General features: G+C 30.4%; 2 protein-coding genes across 2 annotated transcripts; both read left to right on the top strand.

Moving 5' to 3' along the window:
* The first annotated feature begins 4,333 nt into the window (after positions 1–4,333).
* LOC25492343 (GDSL esterase/lipase At5g22810) lies at positions 4,334–6,453 on the top strand. The gene is made up of 5 exons (XM_013600440.2): positions 4,334–4,577; positions 4,822–4,952; positions 5,090–5,323; positions 5,880–6,135; positions 6,242–6,453. Exons 1-5 carry the CDS (start codon positions 4,334–4,336, stop codon positions 6,451–6,453), a joined length of 1,077 nt encoding a protein of 358 aa, XP_013455894.2.
* Positions 6,454–16,149: 9,696 nt separating this feature from the next.
* On the top strand, positions 16,150–18,516 carry LOC25492345 (recQ-mediated genome instability protein 2). The gene is made up of 4 exons (XM_013600442.3): positions 16,150–16,347; positions 16,429–16,540; positions 16,806–16,870; positions 18,163–18,516. Exons 1-4 carry the CDS (start codon positions 16,228–16,230, stop codon positions 18,274–18,276), a joined length of 411 nt encoding a protein of 136 aa, XP_013455896.1. The 5' UTR covers positions 16,150–16,227; the 3' UTR covers positions 18,277–18,516.
* Positions 18,517–18,731: the final 215 nt, after the last annotated feature.

An 18,731-nucleotide genomic window follows, 5' to 3' on the forward strand; every position in this document is an offset into this window, starting at 1 on the left:
ATTTGTATATAAATATATTCAATGTTAACTTTTCATTTTATTTTATATTCAATGTATTTATAAATGATGATATATTTGAAAAAAGAATAATAAATACATTTAAAAGTTTATTTAATCTATATACTAATAAGAAAAGAAATGTCCCTTGAATTCACCATTTTGCCTCTATAAGGGGCAATTTGGTAATCCACTTATTGGTTGAGTTTTTTTTTTAACAATGGCATATGAATTTCCATTTTTGCCCCTAACCAATTTTTTTTAATTATCTTCTAATTTTTATATTTTTAATAACTTTTAATTATTTTCCAATTTTTATATTTTTAACTTTTTCAATTTTTTATCCCAAATTCAGTTGTTTCTACATTGCCGTTGTGCGAGATTAAGGTATCATTTGACCCGACATTTTTCAAACTTCTCTACATTTTTAAGGAGAAGTTAGGTCAAACACAATATCAATTAAGTACTTACTAAAAAAAGTACTTTTTTTAACGCATAAAATTGAATGGAATGAGCTTTGACCAGAAGATGTTGAATGTTACTTTAAAAAACTACTTCTCGACGATTTATTTCACAAACACCTCTTTTCAACTTACGCCGAGAACCTTTTCTTTATTTTTTAATATTATATTTTTTTTTAACAATGGCCTATGAATTTCCATTTTTGCCCCTAACCAATTTTTTTTAATTATTTTCTAATTTTTATATTTTTAACAACTTTTAATTATTTTCCAATTTTTATATTTTTAACTTTTTCAATTTTTTCTCCCAAATTCAGTTGCTTCTACATTGCCGTTGTGGAAGATTAAGGTATCGTTTGACCCGACATTTTTCAAACTTCTCTACATTTTTAAGGAGAAGTTAGGTCAAACACAATATCAATTAAGTACTTACTAAAAAAAGTACTATTAGAACAAATAGGTTAAATCTAGGATTAATATTGCATCACCGGTTAACATTTAGAAATAAGAGATGACATTTTGCATAAATCAAATCTAGGGTTAATATAGTAAAGTCACACGAAAAAATTAGGTTAAATCTAGGGTTAATATTGCGTCACGAGTTAACATTTAGAAATAAGAGATGTCATTTTGCATAAATTAAATCTAGGGTTAATATAATTTGTTTAGTAAAATTAAAGAGAAAAATTAGGAGCGATTTGTTTATTTTCATTTCCCTAACAATTAACGTTAACATTTTGATCAAATTAAACATGGTTAATAAAATAGGGTTAATACAGTAAAATTAAACAAAGAAGTTAGGTTAATTCTAGGGCAAAATTTTGCGCTCGGGTTAACTTTAAGAAATAAAATAAAATAGGTTAAGTATAGCAAGACGGGTTAACATTTCTAAGTAAGAGATTAAGTTAAGTATAGCTAGACGAGTTAACGGTTATTCCTTTCCAAAAAAACAGCATATAATTGGGAACATACTTTTATTTTACTTTAGATAAACATTAAATGCAAAAGTGTGGAGGGAAAAATTAGGTTAAAATTAGAGATGACATTTTGCATAAATTAAATCTAGGGTTAATATAGTAAAGTCACGCGAAAAAATAGGTTAAATATAGGGTTAATATTGCATCACGGGTTAACATTTAGAAATAAGAGATGACATTTTGCATAAATTAAATCTAGGGTTAATATAGTAAAGTCACACGAAAAAATTAGGTTAAATCTAGGGTTAATATTGCGTCACGGGTTAACGTTATAAATAAGGGATGACATTTTGCATAAATTAAATCTAGGGTTAATATAATTTGTTTAGTAAAATTAAGGAGAAAAATTAGAAGCGATTTGTTTCTTTTGATTTCCCTAACCATTAACGTTAACATTTTGATTAAATTAAATAGGGTTAATACAGTAAAATTAAGCAAAGAAGTTAGGTTAATTTTAGGGCAAAATTTTGCATCCGGATTAACTTTAAGAAATCAAATAAAATAGGTTAAGTATAGCAAGACGGATTAACATTTATAAGTAAGAGATTAAGTTAAGTATAGCTAGACGGGTTAACAGTTATTCCTTTCCAAAAAAACAGCATATAATTGGGAACATACTTTTATTTTACTTTAGATAAACATTAAATGCAAAAGTGTGGAGGGAAAAATTAGAGATGACATTTTGCATAAATTAAATCTAGGGTTAATATAGTAAAGTCACGCGAAAACATAGGTTAAATCTAAGGTTAATATTGTATCACGGGTTAACATTTAGAAATAAGAGATGACATTTTGCATAAATTAAATCTAGGGTTAATATAGTAAACTCACACGAAAAAATTAGGTTAAATCTAGGGTTAATATTGTGTCACGGGTTAACATTTAAAAATAAGAGATAAGATATGACATTTTGCATAAATTAAATCTAGGGTTAATATAGTAAAGTCACACGAAAAAATTAGGTTAAATCTAGGGTTAATATAATTTGTTTAGTAAAATTAAGGAGAAAAATTAGAAGCGATTTGTTTATTTTGATTTCCCTAACAATTAACTTTAACATTTTGATTAAATTAAATAGAGTTAATACAGTAAAATTAAGCAAAGAAGTTAGGTTAAATCTTGGGCAAAATTTTACGTTCGGGTTAATTTTAAGGAATAAGATATTATAATAGTTGTTATGTTATTTTTTTATGTAGTGTTTTAGGCTCAGTGTTGCAAAATTTTGGTTTATGCAGCTTTGATTTTCATATTTATAAAGGACAACAATTTTCCGTAATTTATAAGATTTCTCCTTCGAAACTAAATTTTAAAAAAATATGTTATTCAACCCATGCGAAGCACGGGTTTGTAAGTAGTTTTTTAAAGAAAAATGCATTTAAAAATTTAGTGTCTTATATTTAGCTCAAATTTTTTTTTTTTACAAGATATTCCAGATAGAGACGGAGATGGCAGTAAAATTACATGACATAAAATGTGTGAAAAAAAATATTTATCACTTTTGATAATATTGCTTCTCTTTTTCGACAACATCCTTAATCACTGATTATCTCATTTAATATATTTTTATATCTATATATTAAATAATTAAGAGTATTATTTGCAACTCAATAGTTAATACAACAACAATCAAGTCTTATCCCACTAAAAAGGGTCGAATATATGAATCAAATTACGTCATTGTGTTCTATCATAACCATATTTGAATCCAACTCATTGACCTCTAAATCCTTTCTAATGGGGTCTCTTATAGTTTTCTTAGGTCTTCCTCTACCTCTACTTGACTCTCCTCCATCTGATATACTCTTCTTACACGACATCTATGAGTCTTCTCTCTACATGCCCAAACCATCTAATCTTATTTTCTACCAACTTTTCTACTATAAGTGCTACCCCCACTCTCTCCCTAATGGTGTCATTCTCAATCTAATTCCGTCTAGTCTTACTATTCATCCAGCACAACATCCTCATATCTGATACACTTGATTCACCTTTAAAAAGTATTTTTAAAAGTATTTTTTTTAAGGGATCAACCTTTAAAAAGTTAAATGCACGACTTTTTAAATAAATATTTTTATGTTTAACTCCTGAATATTTGTCCATATAGCACATGTTAACATTTATTTTATATTTATATAATAAATTTAAATTAAATAAGATAAATTTTTAAGGTGGGGGACCATAACATCTCTTGCTCCTTAATGTCTTCGCCTAAGGAGTAAAATTATGAATGATTTATCAAAGTGTTGCAACCTTCGAAGGAGTAAATAAGGCATGCAATCCAGGTAAGTTGACATCAATCAATGACATTGATGCAATGTAATAGAAAAAATTGTGAATATTTACTGAACACCTAACACAAATTAGTTGCATTAGTAAAGTTTCAAATGCAGTAAAATTAGTTTGTGGATACCACTTGCAAATTTATATGCCTAGTTTTCATCAGTTATTGTTTAAATTACCCAATTTCTTCTTAGGCAACTTAGATCTCACTTTAAAAATATTCAAAACTAAAACTTCATTTCGCGGTAAAATCATAGTATGTTCATTGATTTTTCCAAAGAGGGTGGTAATGCAGAGGGTAATGCAGTGTGGTTTTTAATTGAGATTATTGCATTAAAAAAAATACTGTTTGTAATTTCTTTTAATTTAGTCCATTCAAATTTATATAGAATAGACAAATCTTACATCACAAAATATAAAATTAAAATAGTTTTTTCCAGCCATTAATTCAGTATAGACTTTGAATATAATAAAATCTTGGAACCAGAGCCTGGGCATGTCATTCCATCTACTATATAAAAGGGTGACAATAATGTAAAATAACCAATTCTCATTCCATCTCTCCATCTTCAGTATTGCATAAAAACAAAAATTTTCATATAGAACGATTTAAGAAATATGGACTATTTAAGTTCTTTGATGACTTTATGTTTTCTTTTTGCTACTGTGGTGTTCTATATAACAAATGGAGAACCTGTAGTTCCAGCACTTTTCATATTCGGAGACTCCATTGTAGATGTGGGAAACAACAACAACCTACATACTGTTGTAAAAGCAGACTTCTTTCCGTATGGAAGAGACTTTGTGACTAAAAATCCAACCGGAAGAATGTCTAATGGAAAACTTGCTGTAGATTATGCTTGTGATTTTTCTCCCCCTTCAAAATCTACATTGTCAATTTATTTTATTTCAAAATAAATTTTTGCAGTCGACATTAAATTATCAGCCTATTGCATGCTAGTAAGATTAAGATAGTTTAGCGGTCTCCAGGCGACTACACTATAAAGTTTGCTATAATTTTCCTAATTTTTTTGTCTAGTACTTGATTTTTTTTTTTTGTTTTTACAAGAACTAATATTTGATCTATATATGTTAATTTATTGCAGCCGAATTTGCTGGATTTACATCTTATCAACCAGCTTACCTAAACTTAAATACCAAAGGAAGCAACATCTTGAATGGTGCCAACTTTGCCTCATCTGGTTCTGGTTACCATGATTCCACATCAATACAATATGTAAATAAACAATTCCTCTCCCTCCTCTCTCTCTCTCTCTCTCTCTATCTCTCTCTACCATGAAATTAATATATTAATTAGCAATTCTTGTTATTTATCGGGAAAAAAACTTTTTTTTATGTGTTTCATGTGTGTAGCATGTAATCCCATTAATGAATCAACTGGAGTTCTACAAGGATTGCCAGGAAGAATTGGTAAAACTAGTAGGGAAAGAAAATGCAACATCAATTATTTCTGGTGCAGCATATCTTCTTGTTGATGGGTCTGGTGATTTTGCACAAAACTACTTCATAAATCCAATCCTCCAGAACCTCTATACACCTTACCAATTCTCAGACGTTCTTATTGAAGAGTACTATAATTTCATTCAGGCACGTCCCTCTCAACATTGTATCTTTCCTTAGAAAACATTTAAATTATTATTGGTTAGAAGGGGATGTAATGAGAAAGAGAGATTATTTTAATCCTAACTTTTTGGATGGGAGACTTAAAATCTCTCTCCGGCTAATTAGTCATATCCTCTAGGTATATATGAATTTGGAGAGAAGATAACATTCATGTTATTAATCGTGGATAATAACAGTTTATTTAAAGTATGCAATGCAGCAATGTTATAGCACCACTATTTAACAATAGCTTGTACTAAATCGAATATCATGGAACAATGACGATTTAGTCAAATTATACCATGTTATAGCACTACTAATTTATAATAGTGGATAATATATTTTTTAAACTTTTGAGTTAAACATCCTTATCAATATAACGTTAAATATTAGAAATATGAAAAAAGTAAGAAAAATTCCTCCATTAAAATATCATCCTCATCGAACATATATGTGTGTTAATGGGTATGTGTGTTTGTGTTTATATATATATATATATATATATATTTGATTTTAATTTAAATTTCTTTACATGTGACAGAATTTATATGCACTAGGAGCAAGGAAGATTGGTGTAACAACGTTACCTCCAATAGGTTGTATGCCTTTTATCATCACGAAGTTTGGCTATCATTCAAACAAATGTGTAGAAACAATAAACAATGTAGCCATATATTTCAACAAAAAACTTAACTTGACTACCGAAAACCTAATAAAAAAGCTTCCTGGTGTCAAATTGGTCATCTTTGACATCTACCAACCTCTATATGAACTTATTATCAGACCTTCTGATTATGGTACAAAATCCAATTACGCTAAACCTATTGAGTTATATTATTTTTGCTTATAAACAACAGAGTTTGTTGATTTGTTTATTTCTATGTGTGAAATTAATACATGCAGGATTGTTTGAAGCAAGGAAGGCTTGTTGTGGGACAGGCTTGCTAGAGGTTGCTATATTATGCAATAAAATAAGCATAGGAACATGTGCGGATGCATCAAAATATGTATTCTGGGATAGTTTTCATACCACAGAAGCTACAAATAAGATTTTGATGGATCATTTGATTCCTACTGCAACCTCACTTTTATATTCTAACCAGACAGTTCGCTAGAAGTCATTTTGTACAAAATAGATAAGGAATGAGCTTTTGGTTTGTTAACTGATAAGGAGGTTTTGGTCTAATATGTAACACCCCGTTATCCCAACAGTTAAATATTAAATAAAATAATTCAGTGTTCATTGATTTGATTGCACAAAACAGTAGTGAGTTAGTAATCAAGTTTGATTGCCGAATTTTAGCAGCACTTATAATTCATCGAACCTCCTCTATTTCCTTGTTGGATTAAAGACAAGTCAACATTCAGTTATAAGACAGTGGTTATATTTAAGTGGTGAGTTTGTGGGATGGTATATCTCTCTACCTGTGAAGTTTTATGTGCTGATCACTCTAAGGTTAATTATACGCAACATTAATGGGTTCATGGTCGTCAATCCTACAGGGTATAGTAGGTCAATGTACAAAATACTAGAGTAGGGGCATACTCTCTCAAAGGTAATTTAAACATAAAAGAATTGGGATTCTTAAATTGTCATCTAAAAGCTCCAAAGTCGTATATGAATCTTATAAGTTCATAACATGCTCTCTCTTGTTGTGGTAGTTCTGCAAACAGGCAATCTTATCCCTTCTATCTTACCAAGGGAAAAAGAATAAAATTCAATATGTAACGTTTGGAAAAGTGTTTGCTCTATTTCTAGGTTCAGGCACCAACCTTAGGTCTAATGAGAGCATTAAGACTTTTGCATAAGAAAATTAAATAGAAATTATAATATAATTGAACAAAATGCTTAAATTAAAAAAATCCAACAAACAAATGTCTTATTGTTAAAACTTAACCCCTCTAGCTAACCTCAACCCTAATTTTTCCCTCCCTTTCCAACACATTAAATGCTCATAAACTCTTATTATAAGCAATTGTGACTCTTTTTCCAGCATAGCTCTTCATGTTTCCATGCAAATTAAATCACACATTATTTTTCATGTTAAAGTTTGCACTAGGTTGTGTATCTCTTATCTCTTATTATTAATACTTAACCCCTCTAGCTAACCCCAATCCTAATTTTGCCCTAATTTTTTCCCTCATTTCCAATGCATTAAATGTTCCTAAACTCTTATCATAATCATCAACCATTCATTTGAAATTTAAAAATTTCCTCCCATCATCATTCATAATATTGTTTAGCCTTTTCTGTTTTGAATTGGCCTTTGGTATAAACATGAAAGTTTTAGATACATGTATTAGCTTTCTAATGGCTTTGGTTTGACATGAAAATAATTTTTAGATTTTGAGTTATGATGAAAATACTTCAAGTAGGTCTTGGTGAAATTTTACGAAAATTCAGCATAATTATTTGTAAGTCAACCCCAAACTTATGGTTTGATGCCAAACCTCAAAACTTGAGTTATAGGAGTTCAATTATGATGTTTAAGAGTATTTAACCTATGGAATTGTGGTTCTAACTTAGGTTCTTTTGATAATGAATTGGTTTTCATTTATGTTGAGTTAACTTTGTTTTGAGCCCAGAATTGTCGAATTGGCATTTTAATCGCAATTGGCAGGTGAGACACACATGTATATGCAACTGCACACAAATATGATTATTGTATATGCATAGTTGAGGTAAATGAGTTGGTCCCCCTCGTTTCTTTAGAGCTAACCGAAAAATATGAATTTTTACCGAAATAGACGAATCTTGTCAAAAATGATTTTTATGACCAGATAACCTGCAAGTCTCTTTGTGAATAAGATAATATGATTTAATAAGGATGAATTGATGGTTGATAGGTGTTGAACATGATGTTTATCATGATATGATATATACTTCTTTTACTTGAATTATGATAAAATAGGTGATGTCATTGTTTTGTAGTGATGATTATTAAATGGTATTTTGATAGTGATGATGTTGTTGAGGTTGATTAGTGAACATGCTAAATATTGATTGTTGATGGTGAATTCATACATGCTAATTTGATGTGATTGGTGATGAAAGCATGTATATATATGTATATAGCCGTTGAATCTTCGTGAACATATGCATGGTTGATTGAGTCATATGTCCATGCATCATATGTCGTGTCGGATGTTTATATCCATATTGTCGTTGACCGAATACTTTGTATTCATATAGCCGTTGATTGGATATTGTACATCCACATAGCCGTTGATTGGATATTTTACATCCATATAGTCGTTAATCAAATCCTTCGTATTCATATAGCCGTTCATTGGGTATTGTACATCCACCTAGCCGTTGATTGGATATTTTACATCCATATATCCATTGATTGAATACTTTGTATTCATATAGCCGTTGATTGAATATTTTACATCCATATAGCCGTTGATCGAATACTTTGTATTCATATAGCCGTTGATTGGATATTATACATCCACATAGCCGTTGATTTGATATTTTACATCCATATAGCTGTTGATCGGACACTTTGTATTCATATAGCCGTTGGTGATGATTTGGTACCGCATGCATCTAAAGAAGAGTTTAGAACATTGCATGCATAAGAGTCTAAGTAAATGTCTCATATTTGATGTTTTGATTTGGTGAACCATTGATGATGTGAATTGGTGAATTAGTCGATATTGTGATTTGGTAAATTATTTGTTGATGTGATTGGTGATGATTGGTACGACATGCATATAGAAGTCGTGTATAGGCGCATTGCATGATTTGACATGAGTCATAATTTCTTATGTACTTGGTGAATCATGTGAATTAGTTGAATATGTGCATGATGATTTATATGCATCGGTGAACTTGGTGAATTGTGTACTTGATAATGTTTTGTTATACTTGAACACTTGGTGATTTTAATTGACGATGTTTACTTTGGTGACAATAATGAATTGTGACTTATATGAATGTGATTTGATGATCTTTTTGGTGAAGATGACTTCTTGCTTATAATTTCGAAAAGATGAATTGTATTTGTTGAGTTAATTATGCTAAATGAGGAGTGAGGTGAGTAGTTCTTATATTGTTTGATGTTATTAAGTGATGAATTTTGATGATGATTTAAGGTATGAATATGCTTGATGTGTTATGATAGAAGTATGATAACATGATTGATGTTGAACTGGGGATAATATATATGTGATGGTAGTATTCTAGGAATGTAGAGTATGTATATGTGTTATGCATGAATCCTTGAATGATTATGCTTGATTATATCTTGATTGTGAATTGTGGACTAACCCCCAGTGGTCGTTTGGTTGACTGCCTTACTATATTCAAATATGGTGTAGACAGCGTGCATGATTAGCTTATCTTTGCTTTGTGAGTTGCTGGAGGCTAGCTTTGGAGCTACCTCGTCTACCACTTTTGGGGTCTTAGTATAGGGCTCTGATTTAGGATGTCAGACTTTCTTTTATTTTGATGTTGACTATGTTGCTGAGATTTTACTCATATGTTGAGATTGGAAATTTATTTGACGATGTATTTATGATGCTTATGACATGACTATTTGAAGATGTATGCTAATTATCCGCTACTACGTTTTTGAGAAAATTTTAGTATGCATGTTTTGAGAACATGGGAATTTTAGTAGATGATATTAATTATACAATTGAAATCAACAAAATTAAACATTTCTTTAAAAGTCGTGTACAAATCTTAAACAACTACACCATCCGGTCACAAATATAAGCAAAAATTCATGTTTTAGATACATTCAATAAATGATGTATATTGTCTACAATAAAGACCACATATATCATTTATTGAATGAATCTAAAACATGGATTTTTGTTTATATTTGTGACCGGAGGGTGTACTTATATAGTTATATTGAGTTGTTAGGAGTTTAATAAATAAGGATATATAAGTAAAAATATAGTTTATATAATTATTATTGTATTTACAGATTTTATTTTATTTTTAGCAAGTATTTACCGATTAAGACTCAGTTTTCTTACACAAGATATAACATTGCATATTTTGAATTTAAATAGCATTGCAACTCCATAACAAGAATACAAATTACACAATAACTACCCATAACTAACTAATATTATACTAGAAGACTCTTGTAAAATAAACTATATAAATCGTTATTTTATTATCGAGTAAATAGTCAATTTCCCCCCTGAAATTGTAAGTTTCATCAATTACTCCTCTGAAATTAACAAAACTTCAATCACCCCCTTGAAATTTCACAACGTTAGTCAATTTACCCCCTCCGTCAAATTTTTCTGTTAGTGAACATGACGTTTTGCAAATACCCCCATGAAGTTTTGCACTTATGTGCAAAATGCACCCCAAACTTAAAAATTTATATTATTTTTTTCTTAAAAACAAACAATTAATAGTTAAATATTAAAACTAACTATTAATTTTGGAATTTGGGAAAACTACATGCATATATACATCAAAATAGGCTCTAAAATGGGGAAAATATATATTTTTTAAAGTGACAATAATGGGATGATTTGTGGATTAATATTAGGGGTTGTGTAATTTAAATGGTTTGAGCAAATTGTTGAAGGAGTTGAAGGAGTTAAAAGACTAAGATGGTGAAGGAGAAATTATAAATTTAAATCTGATTATTAATTTGTTTATAAACCTCTAAAAATAATAATTTGTCTATTAGAAATAATCATTATTGTCACTTTAAAAATACACATTTTTCCCTATTTTGATGTATATATGTATGTAGTTTTTTCAAACTCCAAAATTAATAGTTAACTTTAATATTTAACTATTAATCGTTTGTTTTTAAGAAAAAAATAATATAAATTTTTAAGTTTGGGGGGCATTTTGCACATAAGTGCAAAACTTCAGGGGGGTATTTGCAAAACATCATGTTCACTAACATAAAAATTTGACGGAGGGGGTAAATTGACTAACGTTGTGAAATTTCTGGGGGGTAATTGAAGTTTTGTTAATTTCAGGGGGGGTAATTGATGAAACTTACAATTTCAGGAAGAAAATTGACTAACTGTGCATACTTACTATCTGTTAGGTCTTCTACAGTAAAAATGTACTCTCAGTTAGGTCCTTGACAATAAACATGTTAGAGACCCAACTGATAATAAGTATGCACAGTTAGGGACCTATAACAGTAAGTTGGTGTTTAATGGAAGATTGATTTTGAACAAAAGAGAGAATTAGATGACATTTAGAGATTTGCGATTTAGGAATTTGAGATTCAATTTGGGAATATTAATTTTTGGTTCAGGGACCAAAGTGACCATTTTTTACTTTCATTTTAGTCCCTGTGACACCTCATATGTCATGTCATTGCATAACCTATGTCACATCATCACTTAACATAATTATTTAATATCGGGGACTAAAGTGATAACCAAAGTGTAGTGTAGAGACTTCTTTCTATTTAATCTTGAATTAGAAACCTTTGTGACAGCAAAGTGTAGAGTTAGGAAAAGTGACCATTTGCTCTTCTTAACAAATGTCATAAGTGCAGCAAGATATTTTGTTTAAAAGTAACATGCAATTGTATTTGTACCTATTGACACAATCGTACTTATCTATAATATATATAATTTGAAAAGTTACTAAGAGGAATTACTCCTGCGTGAATGCTTTAGTGCCAACTTACATGTTTTATACTACATGCCTTTATTTACTCAAGTGATTGCAACACTTCCTCAACCAAGAGATGTTATGGTCCCAAAAATATGTCATATTCAATTTCAATTCTGCTTAAATATCAATGCATTATGGAATTACTCAGGTGGACATGCATTGGGGAGCCAAGAGATGAATGCTGCGTGAACGCTTACATGTTTTGTACTGCGTGTCTTATATTTACCTATCTTGTTGCAAAACTTCTTTAAGAGCATTAATATCAGGCTGAGGTTGTTACATTGAGTAAAAGTCAAATTAGAACACGTAACGCAAAGTCTGTTTTAATAGAGAGAGTGGCAGACTGAAGTGTCTAGCATATCTATGCAACTCAACATAGCAATATGTCAGAAGTTTGAAATATGAGTAACCTTGAATGTTCAAATTTATTTGAAATCATGGGTGTCTTAAGGATCTATCGTATTCGGATTTAATACTCAGGCGGTACAATGCATTAGGTATTCAGGTATTATATTTAAGTTTTTATGTGATACAAGTTTTTATGTGATCTGTTGGTTTTTGAAGTTGAACATGCATTGGGTCCTCCCACGTTGCAAGCTTGTAGGGAGGCATGCATTGGGGTAAATTTTTGAAATCACGGGTGTCTTAAGCTTGTTTGTGAGATTTAATATCGTGAATGCATTGAATGGGAGGCTTAAATATTGTGAGATTTAAATATTGTGAGGGAGGTAAGAGATTGTTACATTTAAGTTAATACCATCGTTATATTTAAGGCATACATAGGTCTTTCGTCCCTTCAAATATAGGTCATTTGAATTTTCGTTTTTGAAGTTGCTAATTCTTCCAATTTGCCACTGCAACTATTAATAATTTGAAAAATTGTCCTAACTACATCTTATTAATAACTTCAGGGACGAAAATTCGAATGACCTATAATTACAAGGACGAAAGACATATTTAAGCCAACCATCTTGTCCAATCATCACTTGCCACATGGGTACTACGTCGCTAATGACAACTAACCTCAGCAAAAAAACTAATTATGATCAAAAGTCAAATGATTTATATTTGCAATGACAGATTGAAAGGATTTAGAGATCAATGAGTTAGATTGAATGTTCACTTTTTTATTTTATATTCAATGTATAATTACTCTTTTGGTAGTATTAATAAATGATATATTTAAAAAATTAATAAATACATCTAAAAGTTTATTTTATTTTTTGAAGAAAAATGCATTTAAAATTTTATAGTGTCTTATATTTAGGTCTTTTTTTTTTTTTTACATGATATTTCAGTTAGAGACGGAGAGGCAGTAAAATTACATGATATAACTTTGCTTCTCTTTTTCTCTAACATCTTTAATCACTTATTATCTCATTTTACTCATTTTATATATTTTATTATCTCATTTTATATATTTTTCTCTATATATTAAATAATTAAGAGTATTATTTGCAAATCAATAGTTAATATAACAACAACAATTAACTCTTATCCCACTAAGTGGGTTCAGTTACATGAATCAAATTACGTCATAATGTTCTATCATAAATCATATTTGAATCCAACTCATTGACCTGACTTTCTAATGGTTTCTCTTATAGTTTTCAAGGTCTTCTTCTACCTCTTTTGACCTGACTCTCCTCCATCTTATATACTCTTCTTACAACGGCATCTACAGGTCTTCTCTCTACATGCACAAACCATCTAATCCTATTTTCTACCAACTTTTCTACTATAAGTGTTATCTCCACTCTCTCCCTAGTGGTGTCATTCTCAATTCTATCATGTATTGTCTTAGCGCTCATCCAGCGCAACATCCTCATATCCGCTACACTTACTGGATTCCCTTTTAAAAGTATTTTTATAAGTATTTTTTTTAAGGAATCAACCTTTAAAAAGCTAAATGCACGACTTTTAAAATGAATATTTTTATGTTTAACTCCTTAATATGTGTCCATATAGCACATGTTAACATTTATTTTATATTTATACAGTATTTAAATTTAAATTGAATAAGACAAATTTTTAAGGTGGGGGACCATAACATCTCTTGCCCCTTAATGTCTTCGCCTGAGGAGTAAAACTATGATGGATGTATCAAAGTGTTGCAACCACCCGAGGAGTAAATAAGGCATGCAATTCATGTAAGTTGACATCAATCAATGACATTGATGCATTGTAATCGAAAAATTGTGAATATTTTACTCAACACCTAACACAAATTAAGCTACATTAGTAAAGTTTTAAATGGAGTAAAATTAGTTTGTGGATACCACTTACAAATTTGTATGCCTAATATTCACTTGTTATTAGTTAAATTACCTAATTTCTTCATAGACAACTTAAATATCACTTTAAAAATATTCAAAACTAAAAACTTCATTTCGTGGTAAAATGAAAAGAATCAATGAAGATTTCTTAGAGGCAAAAATTAAAGAGTCAAAACATACGTTTCGAATATTACAAAAAACGGCAGTAAATTAGCATTCAATACGAGCAAAAGTATGGAAGAAACATAACGTAAAATTGAGAAACACAAAAAATAAGCAATGCGAAGCTCTATAAATGATTGGTTTATTTGAGCAAAAGATAAAGAAGAGGGAAATGAAATGACAATAAAGCTCTAATTAGATAATAGTACAAACAATTTTTTAGCAAATATATCAAATTAATGAATTAATTGAGATTATTGTATTTAAACAAAATATTGTTTTTTTTTTTTTGAAGGATAACAAAATATTGTTTGTTATTTCTTTTAATTTTGTCCATTCAAATCTATATAGTACAGACAAATCTAAAAACACAAAATCTAAAATTAAATTAGTTTTTTCCACCCTTAATTCAATATATACTTTTAATATAATAAAATCTTGGAACTAGAGTCTAGGCAGGTCATGGATACCACTGCTATAAAAGGGTGACAATAATGTTAAACTAACAGTTCTCATTTCATCTCTTTGTCTTGTGTATAGCATGCAAAAAAATTCTTTCACATGCAAGGACATAAGAAATATGGAATACTTAAGTTCTTTGTTGACTTTGTTTTTTATTTCATTTTTTTGCTATTTTGATGATCTATATAACCAATGGAGAACCTCTAGTTCCAGCGTTTTTCATATTCGGAGACTCGATTGTGGATGTTGGCAAAAACAACAACAACCTACACACTGCTGTTAAATCAAATTTTTTTCCAATAGGTTGTATGCCTGCAATCATCACTGTGTTTGGGTATCATACAAATAAATGTGTAGAAAGAATAAATGATGTAGGTTTAGATTTCAACAAAAAACTTAACTTCACGACAAAAAACCTGATAAAAATGTTGTCTAACGTCAAATTGGTCATCATTGACATCTACCAACCTCTCTATGAACTTATCATCAGACCTTCTGATTATGCTACAAAATCCAATAACGCTAAACCTATTAAGTCATATTATTTACTGCTTATGAACAACAGAGTTTGTTAATTTGTTTATTTCTACATGTGGAATTAATACATGCAGGGTTGTTTGAAGCAAGGAAGGCTTTTGTTGGAACAGGCTTGCTAGAGGTTGCTATATTATGCAATTTAACAAGCATAGGAACTTGCGTCGATGCATCAAAATATGTATTCTGGAATAGTTTTCATCCCACAGAGGCTACAAATAAGATTTTGATGGATCATTTGATTCCTGCTGCAACCTCTCCCTTATATATTCTAACCATAAAGTTCGCCAGTCAAAATATAGTTTACTTTCATTAATTTAGTATGATATAATTGAAATAGTTTGGTTCAAAAAAATATTTGTATTTATCAATATTAAAGTCTCTCCATTTGAGAATTTGGTTTTCTAGAATTATCTATCCATTGTTTTAAAACAATATTGATTATTATTCTTATGTTAGCTATGCAATTCACATCTTTCTTCTTTATGCTCAATAAGTTGGGTCATCCTTAAAATTTAGTTAAATATATAAAACTATAGAAATACCATTTGGTTGAAAAATCTTCACAAAAGAAAAATATTTGGTTGAAAAACTTATGAATTTTGTATTAATTTTGTTGTGAATTAAAGAAACATAAATTGAATAATTTAAAAAATAGAATATCAAGATATGATCCTAAATATAATAAGGATGTGAAGTTACCTTGATAATGTTGTGAAGTTAAAAAATCTAATTAAAACTTTGGAAACTTGAAAAACTAACTTGATAATTATTGAGCATAAAGAATCACTATTTAGGAGAGTGTTAATGAAAAGGAGAGCGATAGTGAAATGGATTATAGTTTGGCAGCGTTGAAGCTATTTTGCTCACAACTGAAACTCGCTCGTGAAGTTCCTTCACAACATAGCTTCACTCTCGGTGGCATTCTCTTTCAACGCGCTTGGTTACAGGTTTCATTCCTTATTCCAAAACGCCGTCGTTTTCACTTTCAGTATTTTCTTTTTCTTTTTTGTAAAATGTCTTAACCGTAGGGCGTTCTGGTGTCCTCCAACGACGGCAGCGGACCTCTTCTTCTCGACGATGGAACCGGCATCATCGAACTCTCTCTTTCTGGCGAGTTCCGTCAACGTCAATTCAAAGCTGGTAAAATCAAAGAATTTTTGTTCTGCTTACATTGTGTGTGATTCCATTGAATGTTGAAAAATCTGATTAATCACATTCAAAATTATGGTTAATTCACTCGCGTAGATTGTTAATTTAGTTCGTGGGTAAAATTGTGGTTGATTTAACTACAATTTGATATAAATTAACTGTTTACTCAATTGAATTAACCACAAAATTTTGCATGTGATTAATCAGGTGTTCATAAAACATTTTTGTGTTGATTATTTACTTGGTTTATTGGTAGGGATGTATGTGATGGTAGTTGGAGGGTATGCTACACGTGCGACGGGAGAACCTTCTGTGATCAAAGTAAGTGTATTCACTTGTTTGACAATTGAGATTGAGTTAGTCTTAAAATGAGTTAATTACAAAATTAATCTCAAAATGTTGCATGAGAATAAAATAGGTGTAGATTAAAAATGACAACATTAGAGAGAAAGTTGAAAAGATGGTGGAAACTAGAATTTTATGGTTTGGGCATGTAGAGAGAAGAGCTGTAGATTCTGTGGTAAGGAGAGTATATCAAGTGGAGGAGGTAGAGGTAGTCCTAGAAAAACTAAGAAAATATTTAGAAAGATCTAGGGATTAATGAACTGGATCAGAATATGGTTTATGATCGAACGTTATGGCGTAATTTGATTCATGTAACCAGCTCTGCTTAGTGGGATAAAATATGGTTGTTGTTTTCGTTGTATTTATTTATCTAATTGAGAATGTTCAGTGCAGTAAAATGATGTCATGTAAGAGTTGTAAATATAGAAAATCTTATATCAATTGGATCTTTATCTATTATGGCAACTCAAGCAAGCCTACTCAACGAATTTCATAAGTAAACGCCTGTTCACGTCGCAACTAATAAAAAAAAATGACTAGACTAGTAGCGGAGTGCTCCTTGTTGTTTGGATCTTGACCGGGTCCGAGCTTCCCAAGCTCTATGCTGTTGGGGAATTCTGGCAATATGCTTGTTAGAACAACAAATTTGACTTTAAAGCAAACAGACAAGTAAATGTACACAAGAATACAGACGATTGATTGCAGAGTTCGCAAATTGTGTCTGCCTCTCCAACAATATAGTTTCACTCATCGTGCTTTTAGTTGAGCTCGAGCTTCTATCCATTTATCAGTCAATATGAGTAATGTCATGAGGCCAGAAGCAGCATACAGCACCATACCATGATATTATAAGTTGAATTTGTTCTTCACTAGGTTTGTTTAACATAGAATTAACATGACCTGCAAAACATACTGAACTTTTGGTAATGAATGGGAACTGGTTTTTTGGAAATAGAAACATGTTATTAGGAGAAATTCAAAGTTGGTCTCACTTCTCACAGAATAAATTTGCACGTGCTATTTGGTGTGGTCCTCAAAGTGTTTTGCCCATTGATTAAGTGTTGAAAAGGGAGTGTTATTAGAATTGATCTTGCGGGAAAATCCTGTTCATGTTTATGTTTTTTCTTTCTTCAGCTTGTTATGTAGTTCTCTTCAACAACCCGAGTCTGCATAATATTGAAGCCACCTAACTAAACTTGTTATGTTGAGCAATAATAATGGATCCCGTAATAATAATAATATTAATATTGATATTGATGTTGTGACAGGTTCACAAGATTGTTGATCTTTCATCATCCCCCGACCGAGAAGCAATGTGGTATCTTGAAGTTATGGAGGCATACAAACTGTTCTATCAGCCTCTTGTTGAAAACTTTATATAATAGGGTACACAATAAGACAGAGAATGTGTATTCGAGATTAGCATCTGACATCTAGAAACTTTGTTTCTTTTGGCCACAAACACATAATTGTTTAAAGATTGAATTGGTATTCGCATCTCTATTTCCATATTCTGTGATATACATTAACAAAGTGCATTGTAAAGTCATCATTCATCACTACAACGTTTATGAATTATACTGATATGCAATAACTTATCAAAAGGGGGTTGCATAAGAAAAGAGGAGAGAAATATTCCTGAAGATTCATCATATATTGTCATTCTTGTTGTAACATGAAGGATATAGAAATGGTTAAGCTTGGTACCTTGTCAAAAAGGCTTCAACTGCTATGCTTTGACAAGCTCTTATTTCAACCTTGTTAGTATATAGAAGTATATCGATCACACGTTCACTTCTCTATTTATTTATTTCATGAGAGAGCAACTTTACACAAT

The sequence above is a fragment of the Medicago truncatula genome, chromosome 4 (assembly GCF_003473485.1).
Source record: "Medicago truncatula cultivar Jemalong A17 chromosome 4, MtrunA17r5.0-ANR, whole genome shotgun sequence".
Taxonomy (NCBI): Eukaryota; Viridiplantae; Streptophyta; class Magnoliopsida; order Fabales; family Fabaceae; genus Medicago; species Medicago truncatula.

Bases quoted from the DNA above. Each gene is read 5' to 3' on its own strand.
- LOC25492343 (XM_013600440.2), top strand. From the start codon at position 4,334: ATGGACTATTTAAGTTCTTTGATGACTTTATGTTTTCTTTTTGCTACT. The intron at 4,578-4,821 runs GTGATTTTTCTC...AATTTATTGCAG, and splicing joins ACTTGCTGTAGATTATGCTT to CCGAATTTGCTGGATTTACA. The intron at 5,324-5,879 runs GCACGTCCCTCT...TACATGTGACAG, and splicing joins AGTACTATAATTTCATTCAG to AATTTATATGCACTAGGAGC.
- LOC25492345 (XM_013600442.3), top strand. From the start codon at position 16,228: ATGGATTATAGTTTGGCAGCGTTGAAGCTATTTTGCTCACAACTGAAA. The intron at 16,348-16,428 runs GTTTCATTCCTT...TCTTAACCGTAG, and splicing joins TTCAACGCGCTTGGTTACAG to GGCGTTCTGGTGTCCTCCAA. The intron at 16,871-18,162 runs GTAAGTGTATTC...ATGTTGTGACAG, and splicing joins GAGAACCTTCTGTGATCAAA to GTTCACAAGATTGTTGATCT.